The 19895-nt window shown below is 36.5% G+C and overlaps 1 protein-coding gene across 1 annotated transcript in view; it reads left to right on the forward strand.

Moving 5' to 3' along the window:
• LOC128662479 (uncharacterized) overlaps nucleotides 1-19895 on the forward strand; it is a 230244-nt gene that overhangs the window by 34755 nt on the left and 175594 nt on the right. The window contains exon 2 of the mRNA XM_053716263.1: nucleotides 1709-1841. Coding sequence (XP_053572238.1) covers nucleotides 1709-1841 — 133 coding nt within the window. The remainder of the gene's footprint in view (nucleotides 1-1708; nucleotides 1842-19895) is intronic.

The following is a 19895-nucleotide window of genomic DNA, read 5'->3' on the forward strand; positions in this document are numbered from 1 at the left end:
TTTTTTGTAAAATATATATGTACTGTATATATACCTATATATATATAGGAATATATACATATATAGATAGATAGATAGATAGATAGATAGATAGATAGATAGATAGATATTTTAGATCTATTTATGTGTGTACATACATATTTACACATATAAACACATAAATACACATGTATACACATACTGTATATGGACATATATAGACATGTATACATACACATATTAAGGGCAAATTTATCAATGTCTGTCTGACATAATACGCTTTACCATATCATGTCGACAGACATTGCTGAATGCCGACAGCATAGGCTGTCGGCATTTAACATTGCACAAGCAGTTCACCAGAACTGCTTGTGTAATGCCGCCCCCTGCAGATTTGCGGCCAATCGGTCACTAGCAGGGGTGTCAATCAGCCTGATCGTATAGGATCGGACGGATTGCAGACCGCAGTCTCAGAGGCAGAGGACCAGTTATGGAGCAGCGGTCTTAAGACCACTGATTCATAACTGCTGTTTCCGGCAAGCCTGAAGGCTCGCATGGAAACAGAGGCATCCAGAGCTTGATAATTCGGCCCCTTAGACTCAAGTCTCAAGTCGTGCTAAATACTCTGGTACAATTTGACTTGTGCTTGAGTGCAGCCTGTAACCTTCAATTTCAGTGCAATTTAACAAGGTCATGATATCCATTGAGAGTATAGGTTGCGCTAGAGCAATGTTGGCTGCTCTAACTCTTCTCTTGTAAATGTGATATATCATGGACCTGTAATATCAAGTTGCGTCCCATAGATATTGCTGGGAACTAGCTTCTGACTGGTGGCTGCAGATATTTGCCTCTTCTTATTGGCTTACCGAGGTGTTCATATAGCTCCCAGTAGTGCTTTGTTGCTCCTTCAACAAAGGATTACAAGAGAATGAAGCAACATTTATAATAGAAGTAAATTGGAAAGTTGTTTAACCATGTATAATCTATCTTAATCATGGAAGAAAGAATTTGTGTTTCAGGTAATTTTTTATTATGTAGCATAAATGTAGTGTCTTTATATAAATCTATTATCTGAGGCAAATTACTGTAGCATGTACTATACAACCCCATACACAATAAATATTAACTATACAAAGAACAAATAAGTAGAACTGTGTAGAACCAATCCGGATAGGAAATAGTCCCAATTAAGGCAAATGGTTAAATAAAAACCTGAGTCAATAGGTGTACCCAAAAGGGCATAGGTATCATACATAAATAAAAGTTCAAGTGTGGATCTCGTCCGATGTTCACTACTGGATACTGGTGAATCCTGCCGCTCTTCTTACACGGGTAACTCCAAATGACCCAACCAGAAATCTATAAACACAAAAAGGAAAAGAGTGCAGACTCGATTCAAGCGTAGTGAAAAAAATGTAATGAAGCCTCACACACTAAGAGAGAGAGAGAGAGAGAGAGAGAGAGAGCTGTAAGCTTTGTTTTCATACTTTTTCTTTTTAATGTCAAACTACTAGAACATTTGGCAAATAATTTGTGTTTTTGAATAAAGTGTAGACCCAGAGTGCTGCTTTTAAAACCAAGACCATAAAGACTACTTTGTTCAACAAGCAGTTACATTGTTTCTGATAGCTATATTGTAAAACTGCAGTAGGTGTTTCATTGTATATAGAATATAGATAGAAGAGCAGTGGGCAGAATAACAATAGACTTTGTGTTTTCTCTTTCTCAGATGAGCAGCGCTGGGCAGTTTGAGCACGTGGCACACATGAATGTGTTTGAAAGCAGTTCCATGCAACTCAGTATCCCTGTGAAGTTGTGTCCTGTGAAGATGCCCTTTGAAGACACAAAATGCATGAAAACAGGTGAAATATAGATACAACTATTTAAAGACGCAAGAGACAATACTGCTATACAGACACAGAGGTCATAATAAAGCAGCTAAAGGCAAAAGAGGGGAACTGTAATTTTTTTTTAAAAAACCCCGCACATTTCTTGAGCATACATAAAGTCTTATTCTATGTGCATAGTTAAAGGGACAGTATACTATAAAATTGTTTTTCCCTTAATGTGTTTCCAATTACTTTTTTTACCAGCTGCAGTGCAGAGTATAAAATATATGAGATTTGCTTTTTAAGGTTTATTTGTGTATATGAATTAGCTGATTTTGTGTTTTGAGGCCACAACCTAATAAAATGGGTTGAGTTTGGAATTATAATCAGATCTCATTACTTTATCACATTGTGTACATATACATGTGTCTATCTTATATATATAGGTATAATCAGATCTCATTACTGTATCACATTGTGCACATATACATGTGTCTTTATCTTATATCTGTAGGTATAATCAGATCTCATTACTGTATCACATTGTGCACATATACATGTGTCTGTATCTTATATCTGTAGGTATAATCAGATCTCATTACTGTATCACATTGTGTACATATACATGTGTCTGTATCTTATATCTGTAGGTATAATCAGATCTCATTACTGTATCACATTGTGTACATATACATGTGTCTATCTTATATCTGTAGGTATAATCAGATCTCATTACTGTATCTCATTATGTACATATACATGTGTCTTTATCTTATATCTGTAGGTATAATCAGATCTCATTACATTATCACATTGTGTACATATACATGTGTCTTTATCTTATATCTGTAGGTATAATCAGATCTCATTACTGTATCACATTGTGTACATATACATGAGTCTGTATCTTATATCTGTAGGTATAATCAGATCTCATTACATTATCACATTGTGTACATATACATGTGTCTTTATCTTATATCTGTAGGTATAATCAGATCTCATTCCTGTATCACATTGTGTACATATACATGTGTGCTTATCTTATATCTGTAGGTATAATCAGATCTCATTACTGTATCACATTGTGTACATATACATGTGTATTTATCTTATATCTGTAGGTATAATCAGATCTCATTAATGTATCACATTGTGTACATATACATGTGTCTATCTTATATCTTTAGGTATAATCAGATCTCATTACTGTATCTCATTATGTACATATACATGTGTCTGTAGCTTATTTCTGTAGGTATAATCAGATCTCATTACTTTATCACATTGTGTACATATACATGTGTCTTTATCTTATATCTGTAGATATAATCAGATCTCATTACTGTATCACATTGTGTACATATACATGTGTCTTTATCTTATATCTGTAGGTATAATCAGATCTCATTACTGTATCACATTGTGTACATATACATGTGTCTTTATCTTATATCTGTAGGTATAATCAGATCTCATTACTGTATCACATTGTGTACATATACATGTGTCTTTATCTTATATCTGTAGGTATAATCAGATCTTATTACTTTATCACACTGTGTACATATACATGTGTCTGTATCTTATATCTGTAGGTATAATCAGATCTCATTACTTTATCACATTGTGATAATATATGTGTCTTTATCTTATATCTGTAGGTATAATCAGATCTCATTACTGTATCACATTGTGTACATATACATGTGTCTTTATCTTATATCTGTAGGTATAATCAGATCTCATTACTTTATCACACTGTGTACATATACATGTGTCTGTATCTTATATCTGTAGGTATAATCAGTTCTCATTACTTTATCACATTGTGTACATATATGTGTCTTTATCTTATATCTGTGGGTATAATCAGATCTCATTACTTTATCACATTGTGTACATATACATGAGTCTGTATCTTATATCTGTAGGTATAATCAGATCTCATTACTTTATCACATTGTGTACATATATGTGTCTTTATCTTATATCTGTAGGTATAATCAGATCTCATTACTTTATCACATTGTGTACATATATGTGTCTTTATCTTATATCTGTAGGTATAATCAGATCTCATTACTTTATCACATTGTTTACATATACATGTGTTTTTATCTTATATCTGTAGGTATAATGAGATCTCATTACTGTATCACACTGTGTACATATACATGTGTCTGTATCTTATATCTGTAGGTATAATCAGATCTCATTACTGTATCACATTGTGTACATATACATGTGTCTATCTTATATCTGTAGGTATAATCAGATCTCATTACTGTATCATATTGTGTACATATACATGTGTCTGTATCTTATATCAGTAGGTATAATCAGATCTCATTACTTCATCACATTGTGTACATATACATGTGTCTATCTTATATCTGTAGGTATAATCAGATCTCATTACTGTATCACATTATGTACATATACATGTGTCTATCTTATATCTGTAGGTATAATCAGATCTCATTACTGTATCACATTGTGTACATATACATGTGTCTGTATCTTATATCTGTAGGTATAATCAGATCTCATTACTGTATCACATTGTGTACATATACATATGTCTGTATCTTATATCTGTAGGTATAATCAGATCTCATTACTTTATCACATTGTGTACATACTCATGTGTCTGTATCTTATATCTGTAGGTATAATCAGATCTCATTACTTTATCACATTGTGTACATATACATGTGTCTGTATCTTATATCTGTAGGTATTATCAGATCTCATTACTGTATCACACTGTGTACATATACATGGGTCTTTATCTCATATCTGTAGGTATTATCAGATCTCATTACTGTATCACACTGTGTACATATACATGTGTCTTTATCTTATATCTGTAGGTATAATCAGATCTCATTACTTTATCACATTGTGTACATATTCATGTGTCTGTATCTTATATCTGTAGGTATAATCAGATCTCATTACTTTATCACATTATGTACATATACATGTGTCTTTATGTTATATCTGTAGGAATAATCAGATCTCATTACTGTATCACATTGTGTACATATACATGTGTCTATCTTATATCTGTAGGTATAATCAGATCTCATTACTTTATCACACTGTGTACATATACATTTGTCTTTATCTTATATCTGTAGGTATAATCAGATCTCATTACTTTATCACATTGTGTACATATGCATGTGTCTTTATCTTATATCTGTAGGTATAATCAGATCTCATTACTGTATCACATTGTGTACATATACATGTGTCTTTATCTTATATCTGTAGGTATAATCAGATCTCATTACTTTATCACACTGTGTACATATACATGTGTCTGTATCTTATATCTGTAGGTATAATCAGATCTCATTACTGTATCACATTGTGTACATATACATGTGTCTATCTTATATCTGTAGGTATAGTCAGATCTCATTACTGTATCACACTGTGTACATATACATGTGTCTGTATCTTATATCTGTAGGTATAATCAGATCTCATTACTTTATCACATTGTGTACATATATGTGTCTTTATCTTATATATGTAGGTATAATCAGATCTCATTACTTTATCACATTGTGTACATATACACGTGTCTGTATCTTATATCTGTAGGTATAATGAGATCTCATTACTGTATCACACTGTGTACATATACATGTGTCTGTATCTTATATCTGTAGGTATAATCAGATCTCATTAATGTATCACATTGTGTACATATACATGTGTCTATCTTATATCTGTAGGTATAATCAGATCTCATTACTGTATCACATTGTGTACATATACATGTGTCTATCTTATATCTGTAGGTATAATCAGATCTCATTACTGTATCACATTATGTACATATACATGTGTCTATCTTATATCTGTAGGTATAATCAGATCTCATTACTGTATCACATTGTGTACATATACATGTGTCTGTATCTTATATCTGTAGGTATAATCAGATCTCATTACTGTATCACATTGTGTACATATACATGTGTCTGTATCTTATATCTGTAGGTATAATCAGATCTCATTACTGTATCACATTGTGTACATATACATGTGTCTGTATCTTATATCTGTAGGTATAATCAGATCTCATTACTTTATCACATTGTGTACATACTCATGTGTCTGTATCTTATATCTGTAGGTATAATCAGATCTCATTACTTTATCACATTATGTACATATACATGTGTCTTTATGTTATATCTGTAGGAATAATCAGATCTCATTACTGTATCACATTGTGTACATATACATGCGCCTTTATCTTATATCTGTAGGGATAATCAGATCTGATTACTTTATCACACTGTGTACATATACATGCTTCTTTATCTTATATCTGTAGGTATAATCAGATCTCATTACTGTATCACATTGTGTACATATACATGTGTCTGTATCTTATATCTGTAGGTATAATCAGATCTTATTACTTTATCACATTGTGTACATATACATGTGTCTATCTTATATCTGTAGGTATAATCAGATCTCATTACTTCATCACACTGTGTACATATACATGTGTCTTTATCTTATATCTGTAGGTATAATCAGACCTCATTACTTTATCACATTGTGTACATATGCATGTGTCTGTATCTTATATCTGTAGGTATAATCAGATCTCAGTACTGTATCAAATTGTGTAGATATACATGTGTCTTTATGTTATATCTGTAGGAATAATCAGATCTCATTACTGTATCACATTGTGTACATATACATGTGCCTTTATCTTATATCTGTAGGGATAATCAGATCTCATTACTTTATCACACTGTGTACATATACATGTGTCTATCTTATATCTGTAGGTATAATCAGATCTCATTACTTCATCACACTGTGTACATATACATGTGTCTTTATCTTATATCTGTAGGTATAATCAGACCTCATTACTTTATCAGATTGTGTACATATGCATGTGTCTGTATCTTATATCTGTACGTATAATCAGATCTCAGTACTGTATCAAATTGTGTAGATATACATGTGTCTTTATGTTATATCTGTAGGAATAATCAGATCTCATTACTGTATCACATTGTGTACATATACATGTGCCTTTATCTTATATCTGTAGGGATAATCAGATCTCATTACTTTATCACATTATGTACATATACATGTGTCTGTATCTTATATATGTAGGTATAATCAGATCTCATTACTGTATCACACTGTGTACATATACATGTGTCTTTATCTTATATCTGTAGGTATAATCAGATCTCATTACTTTATTACATTGTTTATATATTCATGTGTCTGTATCTTATATCTGTAGGTATAATCAGATCTCATTACCTTATCACCTTGTGTACATATACATGTGTCTGTATCTTATAGCTGTAGGTATAATCAGATCTCATTACTTTATCACATTGTGTACATATTCATGTGTCTGTATCTTATATCTGTAGGTATAATCAGATCTCATTAATGTAACACATTGTATACATATACATGTGTCTTTATCTTATATCTGTAGGTATAATCAGATCTCATTACTTTATCACATTGTGTACATATATATGTGTCTGTATCTTATATCTGTAGGTATAATCAGATCTCATTACTGTATCACACTGTGTACATATACATGTGTCTGTATCTTATATCTGTAGGTATAATCAGATCTCATTACTTTATCACACTGGGTACATACATGGAGTGCAGAATTATTAGGCAAGTTGTATTTTTGAGGATTAATTTTATTATTGAACAACAACCATGTTCTCAATGAACCCAAAAAACTCATTAATATCAAAGCTGAATAGTTTTGGAAGTAGTTTTTAGTTTGTTTTTAGTTATAGCTATTTTAGGGGGATATCTGTGTGTACAGGTGACTATTACTGTGCATAATTATTAGGCAACTTAACAAAAAACAAATATATACCCATTTCAATTATTTATTTTTACCAGTGAAACCAATATAACATCTCAACATTCACAAATATACATTTCTGACATTCAAAAACAAAACAAAAACAAATCGGTGACCAATATAGCCACCTTTCTTTGCAAGGACACTCAAAAGCCTGCCATCCATGGATTCTGTCAGTGTTTTGATCTGTTCACCATCAACATTGTGTGCAGCAGCAACCACAGCCTCCCAGACACTGTTCAGAGAGGTGTACTGTTTTCCCTCCTTGTAAATCTCACATTTGATGATGGACCACAGGTTGTCAATGGGGTTCAGATCAGGTGAACAAGGAGGCCATGTCATTAGATTTTCTTCTTTTATACCCTTTCTTGCCAGCCACGCTGTGGAGTACTTGGACGCGTGTGATGGAGCATTGTCCTGCATGAAAATCATGTTTTTCTTGAAGGATGCAGACTTCTTCCTGTACCACTGCTTGAAGAAGGTGTCTACCAGAAACTGGCAGTAGGACTGGGAGTTGAGCTTGACTCCATCCTCAACCCGAAAAGGCCCCACAAGCTCATCTTTGATGATACCAGCCCAAACCAGTACTCCACCTCCACCTTGCTGGCGTCTGAGTCGGACTGGAGCTCTCTGCCCTTTACCAATCCAGCCACGGGCCCATCCATCTGGCCCATCAAGACTCACTCTCATTTCATCAGTCCATAAAACCTTAAAAAAATCAGTCTTGAGATATTTCTTGGCCCAGTCTTGACGTTTCAGCTTGTGTGTCTTGTTCAGTGGTGGTCGTCTTTCAGCCTTTCTTACCTTGGCCATGTCTCTGAGTATTGCACACCTTGTGCTTTTGGGCACTCCAGTGATGTTGCAGCTCTGAAATATGGCCAAACTGGTGGCAAGTGGCATCTTGGCAGCTGCACGCTTGACTTTTCTCAGTTCATGGGCAGTTATTTTGCTCCTTGGTTTTTCCACACGCTTCTTGCGACCCTGTTGACTATTTTGAATGAAACGCTTGATTGTTCGATGATCACGCTTCAGAAGCTTTGCAATTTTAAGAGTGCTGCATCCCTCTGCAAGATATCTCACTATTTTTGACTTTTCTGAGCCTGTCAAGTCCTTCTTTTGACCCATTTTGCCAAAGGAAAGGAAGTTGCCTAATAATTATGCACACCTGATATAAGGTGTTGATGTCATTAGACCACACCCCTTCTCATTACAGAGATGCACATCACCTAATATGCTTAATTGGTAGTAGGCTTTCGAGCCTATACAGCTTGGAGTAAGACAACATGCATAAAGAGGATGATGTGGTCAAAATACTCATTTGCCAAATAATTCTGCACTCCCTGTATACATGTGTCTGTATCTTATACCTGTAGGTATAATCAGATCTCATTACTGTATCACATTGTGTGCATATACATGTGTCTGTATCTTATATCTGTAGGTATAATGAGATCTCATTACTGTATCACATTGTGTACATATACAAGTGTCTTTATCTTATATCTGTAGGTATAATCAGTAATCAGATCTTATTACTTTATCACATTGTGTACATATTCATGTGTCTGTATCTTATATCTGTAGGTATAATCAGATCTCATTATTTAATCACATTGTGTACATATACCTTCTTCTTTATCTTATGTCTGTCCATAAACCAATCACAAATACTTGGAGAGAACAATGGAAAATTAACATTTTATTACCTTATCTCTTCTATACCCCACTGTGAGTGTAATTTATTCTACTGGTAGTGCTAACACAGCTTGGCCTTGAGGCCTAAAACTTTCAGGATGGGTGGGGATACCACAGGCTAAATAAACTATTTCAAATGCCAATATAAGGTTAATGGAAATACTTGTAAACAATTTAATACACTCCAGCAGTTAAAGTGGATAATAGGGAACAAATTAAAAGGGAGAACATTTTTGAGTAAACCTTTGCTTTAAGGGACACAGATTTACATGAAAGTCCCTTTGGCTTCAACAGGTATCAGAGAGTCAGTAGAAATATGAATCACACCCATATAGCTTAGTCAAACTGAAATCCTTTCATAAAGCAACATATGACAATAAATTCAGTGTCAGAGACCGGTCTGTGATCTGGAAAACACATGTGACACACCAGACTGTGACCAGGGATAGGCAAGGTGTCCGTACACGGACACTGGTGTCCGTGACTGGCCCTTGCAGTGTCCGCCACGCGTTTTGCGGAGGGGAGGGAGGAGTAGGACAGATGAATGCTGGTCCTCACTGCTCCTTGACCAAAGCGGCACCACGCTTAGTAGCGGGAAAGTGAGGAAAGAAGCAAGCTGCCTGCAGTCAACTAACCGTGAGTTGTGACCCATCCCAATTCCTCCTTGATCTGTGTAGCAGCGTGGTGCTGGTGTCTGTGTGTAGAAGACCACTGCCTACTCTGACAAACCTTACATAACCAAGTAAGTAACCAACCATGATGATCAGGCAATTAACATCAAGGTGGGTGGGTTTTGTCAGGAGTTGAAGACTCTCTTTATAACCAAAAAAAAAAGTTAATACCACAAGCAGTCTTTATATAAATGTTATTTTAAACTTGTTTGATTAGATGTTTCATTTGTACTTGTGGAACTAGATCAGGGGCGTCCAACGTGCAGCCTATTTAACAGCAAAGTGTCGTTCTCCTGACTTATAGAAACATAGAATATGTCGGCAGATAGGAACCATTCGGCCTATCTAGTCTGCCCAATTTTCTGAATACTTTTATTAGTTCCTGGCCTTATCTTATATCTAGCATAACCTTATGCCTATCCCATGCATGTTTAAACTACTTCCCTGTCTCTACCACTTTTGCTGGATGGCTACTCCACCATGTATCCACTACTCTCTCTGTACAGAGAGTGTTTTTTTTATGTTTTTAATTTGAAATGTACCTTGGTGTCCTTCACTAACGTCTGTACTTCGGAAAATCTCCACCACAGCCTCGGTCCGTGCCTATCCCTGACTGTGACACAGTAACATACAGAGATCAAACACTTTCTCCTTAGCATCCAGTGCCTTGCTGTGTGTACAATTCATCTATTGTTACAGTAACACACAGAAATAAGTGATTTTATATTAACCTATGAGTGAGGCTTTAACCCCTTTTATGTCAGCAACACACAAAACACTTATTTGACCTGCTCTTATCTGTAAATAACACATACTAAGATGACTAGAGGCAATTCAAGGGATATGAATCCCACATTTTTCTTTTTTCTTTCAGGATTCAGATAGATCAGCAATTTAAAGCAATTTTGTAATTTACTCCTATTATCAAATTTTCTTCATTTTCTTGGTATCTTTATTTGAAAAGCAGGACTGTAAGCTGAGGAGCCGACCCATTTTTGGTTCAACACCTGGGTAGCGTTTGCTGATTGGTGGTTAAATGTACCCTTTAAATTGCAAAAAAAATTATGTTAACAACAGACAGCTAGATTACGAGTTTTGAGCGCTATAGGGAAAGTAAAGAACGCAACAAAAGTTGCGTTATTTAACCCCCTATAGCGCTGCCATTACAAGTTTTAAAAAAACCCGGCTTGTGCGGGCGATATGGCTGTGTTGAGCTCCATACCGCACACAAAAGCAGCGGTGTTTTGATGTACTCATGCACGCTTTCCCCATAGACATCAATGGGGAGAGCCAGCAAAAAAAAGTCTAACACCTGCGATCGCGGAAACAAAGCTCTGTAACGCAGCCCCATTGATGTTTATGGGGAAAAAGAAATTACAGTTTAAACCTAACACCCTAACATAAACCCCACGTCTAAACACCCCTAATCTGCTGCCCCTGACATCGCCGACGCCTGCCTACAGTTATTAACCCCAAATATGCCGCTCCCGATATTGCCGCCACCTAAATAAAATTATTAACCCCTAATGTGCCGCTCCCGATATCGCTGCCACTATACTAGTTATTAACCCCTATTCCGCCACACCCCAACATCGCCGCAACTATATTAAAGTTATTAACCCCTATTCCACCACTCCCCAATATCGCTGCAACTAAATAAAGTTATTAACCCCTAAATCTCTGGCCTCTCACATCACTACCACTAAATAAACCTATTACCCACTAAACGGCCAGCCCCCCACATCGCAACAACCTAAATTAAACTATATTAACCCCTAACCCTAACGTAAGCCTAACACCCCTCACTTTAACATAATTAAAATATAGCTAAATTAAAAAATACAATTATTAACTAAATAAACCTATTAACCCCTAAACCGCCACCCCCACATCGCAACAACCTAAATTAAACTATTAACCCCTACTCCTACCCCTAAACCTAACCCTACCACTAAACCTAACCCTAACACCCCCTAACTTTAACATAATTAAAATTGATCTAAATTAAATTTACAATTATTAACTAAATAATACCTATTTAAAATTAAATACTTACCTGTAAAGTAAAGCCTAAGCTAGCTACAATATAACTAATAGTTACATTGTAGCTAGCTTATGTTTTATTTTTATTTCACAGGTAAGTTTGTATTTATTTTAACTAGGTAGACTAGTTAGTAAATAGTTATTATCTATTTAATAACTACCTAGCTAAAATAAATACAAACTTACCTGTGAAATAAAACCTAACCTGCCTTACACTAAAACCTAACATTACATAAAACAAACAAACAAAATTATCCAAAAAAAATAAAGATTATTCCTATTCTAATACCCTGTTTAAAAAAAAAACCATCCCAAAGGAAAAAGTCTAATCTAGAATAAACTACCAAGGGCACTTAAAAGGCCTTTTGTAGGGCATTGCCCGGGGATAAACAGCTCTTTTGCTCCAAAAAAATATACAAACACCCCCTAACACTATACAAACCCCCACCCCAACTACCAAGGCCCCTTAAAAGGGCCATTTTGGGGACCCTTAAAAGGGCCTTTTGTAGGGCATAGCCCTAAGTTAAATAGCTCTTTTGCTAAAAAAAAAAAACACACCCCCTAAAAATATACATTACACAAAATAACAAACAAATGATCAAAAATAAAAAAAAAATATTCCTATTCTAATACCCTTAAAAAAAAAAAAAAAAAAAAAAAAAAAACTAACTAAAAAATATATCAGCTCTTTTAGAGAAAAAAATTACAAAGACCCACTAACATTACAAACCCCCACCCCCACAAACCAACAAAATAAAAAAAACTATCTAAAAAAACCTAAGCTACCCATTGCCCTGAAAAGGGCATTTGTATAGGCATTGCCCTTAAAAGGGCATTTAGCTCTTTTACTGCCCAGACCCTAAACTAAAAAAAAAACCCTCCCAAAAAACACTTAAAAAAGCCTAACACTAACCCCCTGATGATCCACTTACAGTTTTCGAAGTCCCGGTTGAACGATCTTCATCCTGGAGTTAAGTCCTGATCCAAGAGGCGAGAAGTCTTCATCCACACGGCCTCTTCAATCTTTATCCCGGCGGCAAAGTCCTGATCCAAGAGGCGAAAAGTCTTCATCCAGGTGACCTCTTCAATCTTCATCCAGACGGCATCTTCTATTTTGATCCAGGAGGCGCGGAGCAGGTCTATCCTGAAGACATCCGGGGAAGAGCATCCTCTTTATATGGTCGCCGTATGGTGTCCATATGCATTGAAGATTTAGTGTATGGTGGTGACCGTATGAAGAGGATGCTTCGCAGCGGATTTCTTCAGGATGGATCCGCTCCGCGCCTCCGGGATCAAGATAGAAGATGCCGCCTGGATGAAGATTGAAGAGGCCGTCTGGATAAAGACTTCTCGCCTCTTGGATCAGGACTTCGCCGCCGGCATGAAGATCTTGACGCCTGGATCAGGATTTCAACTCCGGGATGAAGATCGTTCAAGCGGGACTTCAAAAACTGTAAGTGGATCATCAGGGGGTTAGTGTTAGGCTTTTTTAAGGCTTTTTTGGGTGTTTTTTTTTTTAGTTTAGGGTCTGGGCAGTAAAAGAGCTAAATGCCCTTTATAGGGCAATGCCATTACAAACGCCCTTTTCAGGGCAATGAGTAGCTTAGGTTTTTTTAGAATTAGGTTTTTTATTTTGGAGGGTTGGTTGGGTGGTGGGTTTTACTGTTGGGGGGTCTTTTTTTTTACAGGTAAAAGAGCTATCTTTGGGGCAATGCCCCACAAAAGGCCCTGTTAAGGGCCATTGGTAGTTTATTGTAGGCTAGGGTTTTTTTATTTTGGGTGAGCTTTTTTATTTTATAGGGCTATTAGATTAGGTGTAATTCTTTTTTATTTTGGATAAATTACGGCTAGATTTAGAGTTCTGCGGCCAAAGGGGTGCATTAGCTACGCGTGCTTTTCCCCCCCGCACCTTTTAAATACCGCTGGTATTTAGAGTTCACAGAATGGCTGCGTTAGGCTCCAAAAAAGGGAGCGTAGAGCATATTTACCGCCACTGCAACTCTAAATACCAGCGTTGCTTACGGACGCGGCCAGCTTCAAAAATGTGCTCGTGCACGATTCCCCCATAGAAAACAATGGGGCCATTTGAGTTGAAAAAAAAAAAGCAGCGTTCAGCTCCTAACGCAGCCCCATTGTTTTCTATGGGGAAACACTTCCTACGTCTGCACCTAACACCCTAACATGTACCCCGAGTCTAAACACCCCTAACCTTACACTTATTAACCCCTAATCTGCCGCCCCCGCTATCGCTGACACCTGCATATTTTTTTAACCCCTAATCTGCCGCCCCCGCTATCGCTGACACCTGCATATTTTTTAACCCCTAATCTGCCGCTCCGTACACTGCCGCAACCTACATTATACCTATGTACCCCTAATCTGCTGCCCCTAACACCGCCGACCCCTATATTATATGTATTAACCCCTAATCTGCAACCCCTGCTATCGCTGACCCCTGCATATTAATATTAACCCCTAATCTGCCGCTCCGTACACCGCCGCAACCTACATTATACCTATGTACCCCTAATCTGCTGCCCCTAACACCGCCGACCCCTATATTATATGTATTAACCCCTAATCTGCAATCCCTGCTATCGCTGACCCCTGCATATTATTATTAACCCCTAATCTGCCGCTCCGTATACCGCCGCAACCTACATTATACCTATGTACCCCTAATCTGCTGCCCCTAACACCGCCGACCCCTATATTATATTTATTAACCCCTAATCTGCCCCCCACAACGTCGCCACCAGCTACCTACAATAATTAACCCCTAATCTGCCAACCGGATCTCGCCGCTACTCTAATAAATGGATTAACCCCTAAAGCTAAGTCTAACCCTAACACCCCCCTAAGTTAAATATAATTTAAATCTAACGAAATAAATTAACTCTTATTATATAAATTATTCCTATTTAAAGCTAAATACTTACCTGTAAAATAAACCCTAATATAGCTACAATATAAATTATAATTATATTGTAGCTATTTTAGGATTAATATTTATTTTACAGGTAACTTTGTAATTATTTTAACCAGGTACAATAGCTAATAAATAGTTAATTACTATTTAATAGCTAAAATAGTTAAAATAATTACAAAATTACCTGTAAAATAAATCCTAACCTAAGTTACAATTAAACCTAACACTACACTATCATTAAATAAATTAAATAAATTAACTACAAATAACTACAATTAAATACAATTACATAAACTAACTAAAGTACAAATAATAAAAAAAGCTAAGTTACAAAAAATAAAAAAAATAGGTTACAAACATTTAAAAAACATTACAACAATTTTAAGCTAATTACACCTAATCTAAGCCCCCTAATAAAATAACAAACCCCCCAAAATAAAAAAATGTCCTATCCTATTCTAAATTAAAAAAGTTCAAAGCTCTTTTACCTTACCAGCCCTTAAAAGGGCCTTTTGTGGGGCATGCCCCAAAGAATTCAGCTCTTTTGCCTGTAAAAGAAAAATACAACCCCCCAACATTAAAACCCACCACCCACATACCTCTAATCTAACCCAAACCCCCCTTAAAATAACCTAACACTAATCCCCTGAAGAATCCTATCAGCCAATCGGAATTGAAGGGACGCCATCTTGTATGACGTCCCTTAAAGGAGCCTTCACTCGTCACTTCTGCCGCTCCGGATCTCCTCTTCGGTTCCATCGCTGCTCGGCTGAGTGAAGACGACTCAAGGTAGGATGATTTTCAGGGGATTAGTGTTAGGTTATTTTAAGGGGGGTTTGGGTTAGATTAGGGGTATGTGGGTGGTGGGTTTTATTTTATTTTAATTTTAATGTTGGGGGGTTGTATTTTTCTTTTACAGGCAAAAGAGCTGAATTCTTTGGGGCATGCCCCACAAAAGGCCCTTTTAAGGGCTGGTAAGGTAAAAGAGCAGGATAGGGGTTAATAAATTTAATATAGGTTGCGGCGGGGTCAGGGAGCGGCGGTTTAGGGGTTAAACTATTTATTTAGTTGCGGCAATACAATACCTACAATTACCTACAATTAAACCTAACACTACACTATCAATAAATAAATTAAATACAATACCTACAAATAACTACAATTAAATAAACTAACTAAAGTACAAAAAATAAAAAATAACTAAGTTACAAAAAATAAAAAAATATTTACAAACATTAGAAAAATATTACAACAATTTTAAACTAATTACACCTACTCTAAGCCCCCTAATAAAATAACAAAGACCCCCAAAATAAAAAAATGCCCTACCCTATTCTAAATTAAAAAAGTTCAAAGCTCTTTTACCTTACCAGCCCTGAAAAGGGCCATTTGTGGGGCATGCCCCAAATAATTCAGCTCTTTTGCCTGTAAAAAAAAACATACAATACCCCCCCCAACATTACAACCCACCAACCACATACCCCTAATCTAACCCAAACCCCCCTTAAATAAACCTAACACTAAGCCCCTGAAGATCTTCCTACCTTATCTTCACCTTGCCATGTTCACGGATCCGTCCTCCGAAGTCTTGATCCAAGCCCAAGCGGGGGCTGGCGATCAATAATCCGGCTGAAGTGTTCTATCAAGCCGCGGCTGAAGAGGTCCAGAAGAGGCTCCAAAGTCTTCATCCTATGCGGGAAGAAGAGGAGATCCGGACCGGCAACCATCTTGATCCAAGAGGCATCTTCTATCTTCATCCAATGACGAACGGCTCCATCTTGAAGACCTCCAGCGCGGATCCATCTTCTTCTTCCGACGTCCAACTGAAGAATGAAGGTTCCTTTAAGGGACGTCATCCAAGATGGCGTCCCTCGAATTCCGATTGGCTGATAGGATTCTATCAGCCAATCGGAATTAAGGTAGGAAAATTCTGATTGGCTGATGGAATCAGCCAATCAGATTCAAGTTCAATCTGATTGGCTGATTGGATCAGCCAATCAGATTGAGCTCGCATTCTATTGGCTGATTGGAACAGCCAATAGAATGCAAGCTCAATCTGATTGGCTGTTTGGATCAGCCAATCGGATTGAACTTGAATCTGATTGGCTGATTCCATTTTTTGATAGTGTAGTGTTAGGTTTAATTGTAGGTAATTGTAGGTAGTTTATTTAATTTATTTATTGATAGTGTAGTGTTAGGTTTAATTGTAACTTAGGTTAGGATTTATTTTACAGGTAATTTTGTAATTATTTTAACTATTTTAGCTATTAAATAGTTATTAACTATTTAATAGCTATTGTACCTGGTTAAAATAATTACAAAGTTGCCTGTAAAATAAATATTAATCCTAAAATAGCTACAATATAATTATTATTTATATTGTAGCTATATTAGGGTTTATTTTACAGGTATTTAGCTTTAAATAGGAATAATTTATATAATAAGAGTTAATTTATTTCATTAGATTTAAATTATATTTAATTTAGGGGGGTGTTAGTGTTAGATTTAGCTTTAGGGGTTAATCCATTTATTAGAGTAGAGGCGAGATCCGGTTGGCAGATTAGGGGTTAATTATTGTAGGTAGCTGGCGGCGACGTTGTGGGGGGCAGATTAGGGGTTAATGAATATAATATAGGGGTCGGCGGTGTTAGGGGCAGTAGATTAGGGGTACATAGGTATAATGTAGGTTGCGGCGGTGTACGGAGCGGCAGATTAGGGGTTACAAAATATGCAGGTGTCAGCGATAGCGGGGGCGGCAGATTAGTGGTTGATAAATATTATGTAGGGGTCGGCGGTATTAGGGGCAGCAGATTAGGAGTACATAAGGATAACGTAAGTGGCGGCGGTGTACGGAGCGGCAGATTAGGGGTTAAAAATTTTTAATAGAGTGGCGGCGATGTGGGGGGACCTCGGTTTAGTGGTACATAGGTAGTTTATGGGTGTTAGTGTACTTTAGAGCACTGTAGTTAAGAGCTTTATAAACCGGCGTTAGCTCAGAAAGCTCTTAACTACTGACTTTTTTCTGCGGCTGGAGTTTTGTCGTTAGATTTCTAACGCTCATTTCAGCCACGACTCTAAATACCGGCGTTAGAAAGATCCCATTGAAAAGATAGGATACGCAAATGGCGTAGGGGGATCTGCGGTATGGAAAAGTCACGGCTGCAAAGTGAGCGTTAGACCCTTTCCTGACTGACTCCAAATACCGGGCGGTAAAAACCAGCGTTAGGAGCCTCTAACGCTGGTTTTGACGGCTACCGCCCAACTCTAAATCTAGGCCTTTGTTTGTTATTTTCCGTAATTTAGTGTTTGTTATTTTTTTTATAACTTAGTATATTTTTGTTTTGGTATTAAGATGTTTTGTAATTTTTAGAGTAGTGTTAGGATTTTTTTAATGTGTAGTTAGTTTAATATTAGTTTAATAGTTATATTAGTTTAATTGTTAGGTTAAACTTAGTTTTTTTAATTTGACAGGTAAGTTTTAATTTAATTTAAGATAGGGAAATTGTAATATTAATATAAAGTTAGGGTGTTGTTAGGTTTAGGGGTAAATAGTTTAATTTAGTTTATTGCGATGTGGGGGCTTTCGGTTTAGGGGTTAATAGTTTACTTTAGTATATTTCGTTGTGGGGGGGCTTGCGGTTTAGTGGTTAACAGGTTTATTATAGTTGCGGCGGTGTAGGGCATAAAAACTTTAGTATAGTGGGGGAGATGTGGGCGGACAGCAGATTAGGGGTTTATAATATTTTAATAGTGTTTACGATACGGGAGGTCAGCAGTTTAGGGGTTAATAACTAATATAGTGGTGAGGATGTCAGGGAGTGGTGGAATAGGGTTAATATTTTTTTTTTAGTAGCGGTTATTTCGGTAGCTGCAGATTAGGGGTTAAAAACTTTAAAATAGTGTTTGCGATGCGGGAGGGCCTTGATTTAGGGGTTAATATGTAGTTTATGGGTGTTTAGTGCACTTTTTAACACTTTAGTTATGAGTTTTATGTTACAGATTTGTAGCGTAAAACTCATAACTACTGACTTTAGATGGCGTTACAGATCTTGTCATTTTAGGCTGTAACGCTCGCTTTTTAGCCTCACGGCAAAACTCGTAATACCAGCGCTATGGGAATCCCATGAAAAAATGTAATTTTTAGTACTGACGGTACTGACGTTGCGGTACAAGCTAAAAGGCTTGCGGTACAGCTATACCGACAAGGCTTGTAATGGCTGCGTTAGGGAAAATGATGCCTTATGGGCCACAGCACTGCTATTTGACTCATAACGCACAACTCGTAATCTAGGTGAGAGTTTCTTATTGAAATGCAAAATAAATAAATAAAAACAATAAAAATCCTGGTTTAGGATTTGCTTCCCCCAAAAAATGTTTTGAGCCTTCTACTGTTTCTTTTGTGACTCAGACAGAGCATATCATTTTAAAAAGGTTTCCAGTTCACTTCTATTGTCTTCTATTGGCTTTGTTCGCATGGTATTTTTTGTTGAAGAGAAACCTAGATATGAGTCTGGAGATGTTAAATTCTCTCCACTTTGCCTAACTTGTTAGTCTGGAGCACTATATGGCAGTAAATAGTGCTGCCATCTAGCGCTCGTGCAAATGGATACCGTTCTTGCAAAACTGCTGACATATAGTGCCAAAAAGATACCAAAAGAACAAAGAAAATTTGATAATAGAAGTATATTAGAAAGCTGTTTAAAATTGAATGCCATGGCCTCTATTTATCAAGGTCTGTCGGACCTGATCCGACAGGTCGGATCAGGTCCGACAGACCTCGCTGAATACGGCGAGCAATACGCTCGCTGTATTCAGCATTGCACCAGCAGCTCACAAGAGCT

Source organism: Bombina bombina, chromosome 6 (genome assembly GCF_027579735.1).
Source record: "Bombina bombina isolate aBomBom1 chromosome 6, aBomBom1.pri, whole genome shotgun sequence".
Classification (NCBI taxonomy): Eukaryota; Metazoa; Chordata; class Amphibia; order Anura; family Bombinatoridae; genus Bombina; species Bombina bombina.